The 8,410-nt window shown below is 47.0% G+C and overlaps 1 protein-coding gene across 2 annotated transcripts in view; it reads left to right on the plus strand.

Moving 5' to 3' along the window:
- HJURP (Holliday junction recognition protein) overlaps positions 1-8,181 on the plus strand; it is a 13,621-nt gene extending 5,440 nt beyond the window's left edge. For both annotated transcript variants that reach the window (XM_014544161.1, XM_014544162.1), the window contains 5 exons: positions 594-658; positions 1,947-2,039; positions 3,108-3,183; positions 4,254-5,797; positions 8,073-8,181. In XM_014544161.1, the coding sequence (XP_014399647.1) occupies positions 594-658; positions 1,947-2,039; positions 3,108-3,183; positions 4,254-5,797; positions 8,073-8,105 (1,811 nt within the window). In that variant the 3' untranslated portion in view covers positions 8,106-8,181. The remainder of the gene's footprint in view (positions 1-593; positions 659-1,946; positions 2,040-3,107; positions 3,184-4,253; positions 5,798-8,072) is intronic.
- Positions 8,182-8,410: the final 229 nt, after the last annotated feature.

The raw sequence follows: 8,410 nt of genomic DNA on the forward strand, positions 1-8,410 counted from the left end.
TGGGACCCTTGAGTCCACAGGCCGACGCTCTATCCACTGAGCCAAACCGGTTAGGGCAAAAGGTAGAACATCTTTAAGTGTCCTATTATTTCCTCCCTAGCTCCCCATAGGAGCTGCCTTGCACTGTGCTACTTGACACATAAACAGTACTCAAATATTCTAAAATAATGAACACATGCCCCTCATCCCCACCTCATTTTTTTAACTTTTTACAAAAAAATTAATGTCAAGAATTTAATAAGACCTAAGGTCTGCCCTTAAGTGGTATGAACTGCTAACTTCCACAAACTTTCCACTGGGCTAGAGGGACACGGCTTCTAGGATCAGAGGTCATTGAGAGAGCTAGAAATGCTATAAAAGCTGCTTTTCCCTGTCTGCACCGCTCCAGGCAGCTCCTGTTCTGGTGGGGTCTCTGCATTACTGATTTTCAGGAACCGTGGCAGACGGCTGCATCCCAACTAGAGGGAGCACGCTTGAAGCTATTGGAATTTTTACCGTAGAACACGCTCAAGTGATACAAAAACCATCCTTGAAAGAAAAATACAAGCTTTCTTAAAAATTCTGGTTGAAATTTCCTTTTTTTTTGCTTTTAGATTCAAAAAGCAGTGATGTTGATGCAACTTTATACCAGGAAGATCTGGCTGCTGGGGCCTTAATGGTAAGATCCGCCTTTTGTAATGAAGAGACAGTCGGGATTTGGGGTGCAGGTTCAACACCCTCTTACCTGTACTTTCCTCTTCTGAGGCTTGCTCTTTGCTAATCTCACCCTTTATGTCTGTCATCCCCCTTTCAGTTCCCCTAGGCAGCAAATCTATCACTTGACAGCCATCACTAACCAAGTTCAAGTTCAAGTCTGATTTACTGAATGTACATAGATGTTGGGTGCTGTTCTCTCTGCACACAGAAAAATCACAGCTATGGTTCACACTATGTCATTTGCCTTGAGTGAACATGCAATACTGAAAGTTGGGTCCTAAGTAGGTCTACCTCCGTAGAGGCAATGTCATAAGATGGTGTTCTAGGGAATATTTCTAGGTGAGCCCTTAAAGCCCATTGAGTCATGAGGTCACATACTCCGGCAGGCCCTTGTTTTGTGTCTGTCTCCCAGCATGCCCCAGTGGTCCTGGAAGCCACCGTCTCCTTATAGAATCTGCTTCTCACCTTCCCACTTAGTTGAGATAGATGAGAATACACACAGAATATGGAGCATCTTCCCTGGCCCGGATCAGATGCTAACGTTGCAGGCACGTGGTTTCCCTCTGAAATCGCTCTTTTTGTGCATGGGTTTGCTCATACACCCATGTGTGGCTTTGAGCGTCTAATTAGAATAAGGTAATGACCCCGAGGAGGGAAGCAGTGCTTGGTGAATATAGTGGAGGGGTGGTGGCAGTGACAGGAATTAGGCAGCCCCACAGTAGGGACACACTGAGTAATGCGTGTCTGTGTTACCCACATCTGCGTCCCCAGTCCAGTCCTCACCCCCCTCAGCCGCAGAGGGAGGAGATTGAGACCCACTGTCTTCAGTGTGAGGCAGGTGAGAGGCTACCATTCCTGCCTCCTGGGTTGGAACACTGAACTTCTTTTCTTATAAAACATACAGATCGGGGTCGGTTTCAGTAGCTGAATCCTGAACTCACCTAAGAATATTCAGATTGTTTTACTTACTTTTCTTTCTGCTCTAGTAATGCTGTCATAAACCCCTGCATGTTTTATCTTCTAACTTTTGGATTGTTCCACTGGTAAATTCCCTAAGGTCAGATTCCTGGTCAGGTGGATTTCCAGAGGGGCTGGACCACTTTGTCCTGGTACCAGCAAGAAATGGAAAGATGACTTTGAGGAACTTCATTTAAAGATTTGCGCATTAATGAGTTTGCCAGTTTGTTTCAGAATCCAAGAGCTCATCCATCCCCAAAATCTCTTAAGAATGCTGACTTCTCTTTTACCAGCCTGCAGTGCCTTGGAGCCCTTTGAAAGATGAGTTAAGAAGGAAATACTTGACCCAAGTGGACATACTGCTACAAGATAAAGGATGTGCAGAGGTAAATGCATTCCCCAGTATGTATCTCTGTAATTGATCACAGACTAGAGACGTATTGAGGGACAGTGTAGGCTTGTGTTCTCTCTACGGAGCCTGTAAAGAGCATTTTGAGGTATTGTTTCCAAGCCCTTTCATTCACAAGCTTGCAGACTTCTCCTCTTGAGTAAACGCTTGGGGTTCTCTAGGGCATGTGGTCAGGGAAGCTTGCAGGTGTGCCCTTTGTTGCCCACTGTGTCCTGGGGTGGCTCAGAAATCCAGTAGGGCCCTATCCTTGAGTGAACAGGTTCTAAGCCCTGTGAGAGGTGGCCCCCTTCCCAGGGCTGGTGCCCCCTGAGTTCTATTGTAGCCCATTTCCTGAGCTTTGCCTGGGAAGAGCAAAAATGCTGAAGGTACAGGTCCATGTAAGGATGCCAGCTCTGTAGTTTCCCGAGCCTGTCAATATCTTTTCATAAAATAAAGGACTTTTGTTTTAATCCACACCTGAAGATATGTTTATTGATTTTTAGAGAAAGAGAGAGTGAAACATTGATCGGTTGCCTCCCATCTGAGCCCCAAACAGGGATCAAACCCGTGGCCTTTTGATGTATAGGATAACGCTCCAACCAACTGAGCCACCGGCCAGGGCAAAGAAAGGACATTTTAATACCAATATTACGTACATGTGTAGAATAAATTCTTCACCTCAAAGGCAGCAAACTTAGCAGGAACATATATATTTTCTTCATGTGCTTGCTGACCAGAGAAAACCTGTGTCTGAGGGCACTGAATTAGAGGGTGCACCGAAATGCCTTTGCCTTTATCCTAAAGTGGCAGCAGGTGGTGGCCCTCTCCACGGTATCCTGGAGGCCACCTGGACAAAGTCCCTGGTTTTACTAAGACATTTCTTCCCACCACTGCTGTAAGGCCAGGTGGCTACTGTCATCCTGGCACACACCTGTCACTGCTGCTGCCAGGCTCAGGTGTACAGCCTCCTCCCATCCAGTGGGCCTGGTGTTGGGGGGAACCATCTTAGTGGGCCCAGAGCCGACATCTGACAACTCCTTTGTTAAAAATCACGCTTTGATTTCAGTATGATCATGGAGATGGAAACGACACATGTGTGACCCTGGTCCCTTCACTGGCCTCACTTCCCAGGCCTGCCCATGGTGAGTGACAAACTGCATGAACCGTGTCCCGTGCACTGTTAGTAGAGCCACACAGCTCCTTACGCTGGGCATATCCCCGTCCACTGTGCTGGGTTCATCAACAAAAACTGTTAGAGACACCTGCACTTCCTAGGGAGATTAAGAGTTTAAAATGAACTGCTTTTTCCCTCTGCGACTCTGTCGTGCTGATTGCTAATTAGCTCTTTATCTCAACTTACTATTTTGAAATTTTTTGAATCTCCAGAAAAGTAGGACTCATTCGTAAACATCCTTCTCCTGTGTTTAGCAATCAACTTTTGGTCACATGTCAGTTTTTTTGGGTCACATTTGTCTAGTCATCACACACACACACACACACACACACACACACGCACACACGGTATATGTTCATTTGCATCCATATTATCCCTGAATACTTCACAAGTGCCTCCTAAAAGCAGGTAATTCTACAGAAAGCAGTAAACTGGGCACACGCCAGCAATGGAACAGTGACACAGTTCGGTTTCACCCATTGTGGCCGTGGTGTCCAGCTGAGGGAGCACGCAGGACACTGTGTGCAAAGTTATTTGGATTCTGTTTTCTCTTTCGTTATCAGTTTGATATCAGTTTGATAGTTATGGTCATTTTTCTGTCTGTATTTAATTCAGAGTGCTCCCCATCTTTGTTGGTTTAAATTTATTTGTTTAATATATAAAACAGGTAACATTGTGCAAAAGTCAAAGCTGTCTGAACAGCTGTATTCAGGACTCTCATTTCTTCTGCCCTCCCTGTAGGCAAACTGTCACTATTTTTTGGTTCCCAGTTAGTCTTTGAAAAGGCAACCAAGTTCCTAAAACTGTCCCCTGGGGAAGGGAGACTCTTTTTGGGAAGGTTGGTGGAATGTAGAAATTTAATTTTCATAGGTAGAAAGAAGAGTCTATTCCCAAATATGTGTAATATTTCTTTTGTTTTTGTATTGCTTTATGAAAAAAACCATTATGGTCATGATCCAGCCTTCCGTTCCATGATCTCTGCATACAGCTTGTTTGAAGTGGTAACGTACACACATTTACCTGTGTGCTTTTCTCCAGGATACTGTGGCCATGTCTCTGAAGACAGTCCTTTTGAGCCAGCTGCATCTTCACACCTTTGCTCCCCAGACACGGTCATAGTGCCCAGAAATGACAGTGTCTCATTACAAGAGACCAGTGGTCACAGCTTCTTGAGCAGCCAGTCCTTTGTGGCCAGCGACATCTGCAACGTGACCATCAGCGACCTGTATGCGGGCATGCTGCACTCGATGAGCCGGCTGCTGAGCTCAAAGCCCTCGTGCGTCATCTCCACCAAAACCTTCATTGTTCGAAACTGGAGCTCTCGGAGGAGACACGGGTGCAAGAGCAGAATGAACAGAACATATTGCAGAGGCGGCAGGCACTCACGGAGGGACTCCCAGGAGACACTCGTGCCCTGCTCTGAGCCTGTGAAAGAGGTGGGGGTTTTAAGAGAGAGCCAGAACTTCCGAGATCTTTCAGGCCAGAAGGCAGGATTAAAATTGGAAAAAGCTTTTCCTGAAGTAAACAAACTCCAAATCTCAAAGGAGCTTAAGGGAACACCCCAGAAGTTGTCTTCATTAACTTATGTGGACTCTAGTGTGACACACCGTCTTGATCGGGAAAATAGATTAATGACATTAAAGTGGTTAATTTCTCCTGTAAAAGTAGTTTCCAGACCAAGAATGCTGCAGGGCGAGGGAGGGAATCATTACAGGGCGTTCGATAGCAAATTTAAGAAACTTCACCAGGAATATTGCCCAAGCCCCAGGAAGCAGCTAGGCCTGGCCTACCTCCCCAGCTCCTCCTCCTTTGGGGTCGAGGTGCTCAGAAGTGGTCTAGCAAGCCCCAGGAGCCCCCAGGGCTTAGAAACCCACCGGCCAAGTAGACCTCTCAGCAAAGCAAAAGTGAAGAGTCTAAATGAGGCTTTTAAAAACCTGGGCAAACGGGCTATTGAAACAGGAAGATGCCTGCCCCAAAGTGATTCATCTGCATCATTTTCAAAGACCGACCCCAGATGGAGCCCAGGCTGCTCTGACCCCACAGCTGATCTTTTCCGAGAAAATCCTCTTGGAATACTTAGGGAGTCAGCGGCACTCAGCAAAGCTATTTCAGTACCCGGGGTACATCCTCTAGGCTCTGCAAGAGATCGTTACGATGGAATCAAGGAGAAATTTGACCAGCTGCATCAGCAGTATTGCCAAAAATCACCTCAGCGGGCGAAGGTGCCTTTTTGTGCTGAAGCATCTCCAGATGAAGCAAGTGTGAAAGTTCAGAATCAGACAGAAGCCTTCTTTAAAAAATTAGATCCAGACTCTGGCTTACTGGGACCCCGAAAGTTGTCATCGTCACTGCAGCGGAGCATCAGAAGTTCACGGGACTCAACCACAGTTGAGCTCCATTCATCCCCGTGGTTCGAGCTGGCCGCCAGCTGCAGGCCTCAGCCCCATGCGAAAAGACGCCGCTTATCAGACCCTCAGGTGTGTAGAAGGTGGGCAGAGTCCCAGGATCCCTCTCGCATGGTGGGCCCGGCCATCCCGAGGCCAGGGAAAGAGGTCTGCTCTTCCCCCGACTGGGAAAGGAAGGTGAGTTTTTGTCAAATGTGGCTGTTTGATAACAGTATTCTTCTGTGCATGTTCATTTTCTAAACTCTCTCCCAAATCCTGTTTCTTCACATCAAGCACATGTTCATGGTAAGGTGTGCCCAGGTGGAGCTGAAAAGCATTCTTACCGAGAAAGTTCTACACGATTCCCAGCAGAATGCATCACTTTGCATGCTGTATCCGTCCTTGTCCAACTGTGTCATTTCTACCCTCTCCGTCTTACACTCAGAGAAGAGCTGTTGTAAGGAGAAATTGGTCCGGAAACCATGGCGTTGTTTTACTTCTGGATTTCCTAGTAGGGACGGAGCAGGAGCAGGCCCTTGAGAGCCGCCGGTGCAGAATCTCACACGTGCTGGGCTTCGAGAAGGCAGCCAGTAACCTCAGCGCCCTCCCGCCTCCTGCAGTGTCGTTTGTGCAGACCACTTAGCTAAAGTTGAATGTGCTGCACCCTTTTATTTTCTCCAGAGACAAGATGAGGGGGGTGGGACAAGTCAATGTGTCGTTGAGTGTTATCACAGGAGGGCCAGGTTTTCCAGCGTGCCGCGCAGTGTGCCGGGATTTGGACCATGTTACTGTCCCTGCACGTCACTGCTGCCAGCTGATGGGACTTGACTCTTGGCTTGGCGGTTTGGGATTTTGTGTGTTAGTGGTGTGGGCAGGTCAGGCGTATATAAAAGCTTCCTCTTCCCTTCCCACCCCAACCCCATAGAGGACCTATCAGCGGTCATTCAGATGGACCCTCTCTGCCCTAAATATGCTGTTTTCTGTTTTCCCATCTCTGCCTGTTTGCCCTATGACCTCTTTTCAGAGGACAGTGTGTTCCAGGCCTGTCCCTACCTTTGCCCATTAGTGCTTCTCAGTGTTCAGACACCTGTGGCTCCCCTTCTCGAAAAATATTTCAAAACCGTACAGTGCTTTGACTACCTGTGGGACGGCGCTGTGGATGCAGAAATGACCGCCCCTCCCTGAATGAGCCCCAGAGGCCTTACGCTCGGAATCCCCAGGCCCACTTGACGTTTTCGGATCCGGCCACCGGCAGGGTGACTGAGTCCTCTGAGGCTGAGGCTTTTGGTGTCCAGCCATGTGCTCCTGGCAGACACTTCGGGAGCACGAAGCTCGCACATTCCGTTTGCTCTCACAGATCACCGCTCATCACCATCACCTTGTTTCTTGGTTGAAAGGGTACATTTCACCAAAGGTGACTCCTCAGCGCCAGGGCTGTCTCTGAGGCTTCTCCTAGCCCCTGACACGTCACATCCCCCTATTCCCCGTCCCCACTTGTTTGAACCTAAACCTTTTCCTCACACGGCTTCCCTCCTTGTCTTTTCCCTTTTTTGTGCCTTTCCCACCATGTTCCCTGGTTTGCTCGCGCCTCACCTCTTAAGCCGCCTACTTACTACCTGGCTCCGGGAGTGTGGCAGGTCACTCCTGCCTCTACTCTACTCTCTGGGTGCTCAGTGCAGTGTCCCTTCACTTTTCACCGGCTCAGCCTGGTGACCACGTGTGCCTGGACACAGAGGACCAAGAGGAGAACTCGGCCTTGGTGGTCCCGGGGGACACTCCTGGCTCCCTTGGAATTTGATAAGATCCACTGGAGGCCTTTGCAGTTTCATCTTAAACCACAATATAAACATATTTAATAATTTTCCTTCTTTTCCTTCTTTCCCTAAATTACAAATTTCTTGAGGAAAAGGACCAAATCTCCGTGAGCTGAGGCTACAGAAGGAATTGTAATGGCTGACACCTGAATGCTTTCTGTTCACCAGGCCACGGTGAACAGAGCAGGCGCTGTCATAAAGGCCCCTTTCATGCCATCCTCAATCCCCCACGAACCTTTCGATTAGATAGGTCTGTCTTTTAATAAATAGGGGATTCAGCTTCAGTCTTATAACTGCTGGACCAGCATTTGAAAACAAGCCTGTCAACTTAACCATCTGTTTGCAATCTGCCTTAGGGCTTAATGTTAGTTTTTGTTAGTTGTTGTTTGGGGAGGTTTGTTTGTTTTTCTTTACATTCCTTAGGGCAGTGATCGCCAATCTTTCGGACCTCACGGACCACCAGTGGTCCAGAACCACTGGTTGGCGACCGCTGCCTTAGGATATTTATTGAGCATGGTGGCATTTTCTATAGTGGACACACTAATACTTATATATATATATAGACATTGAAATAAATAACAGTTAAGCTTTTAGTGACTGGCTTTGAGAATGCTAGTGGAATTTTACTGAGATCGTTTTGTCTTTTTGTTTTTTCCTAGAGGAAAGAGCACATCTTTCAGGATGGAAGATAAGTGATCTTGTGTTAGAAAACTCGAAGCTAAAAATCTACAATCAAGTTTTTTAGGGCATTGTCCCACTCCCCCTTTATTCTGTTTGTGTGTGTGTGCGTGTTTTTTTTTAATTCTCAAGACTTAGAAATTGCTTTAGTTATCTCCCCTTCAAAGCAGATTTCCATGAAATTGGTTTCATTGACATGACTGACAGGTTCTTGGTATAGAAATTATTGGAATAAGGTTGCTCAATTAAAAGTATTAATGGTATCCTTTTGGGGCTATTTTGCTCATGTTTTCTTTGCTAAATTTGGATGTACCAACCA

Source organism: Myotis brandtii, unplaced genomic scaffold, assembly GCF_000412655.1.
Source record: "Myotis brandtii unplaced genomic scaffold, ASM41265v1 scaffold354, whole genome shotgun sequence".
Taxonomy (NCBI): Eukaryota; Metazoa; Chordata; class Mammalia; order Chiroptera; family Vespertilionidae; genus Myotis; species Myotis brandtii.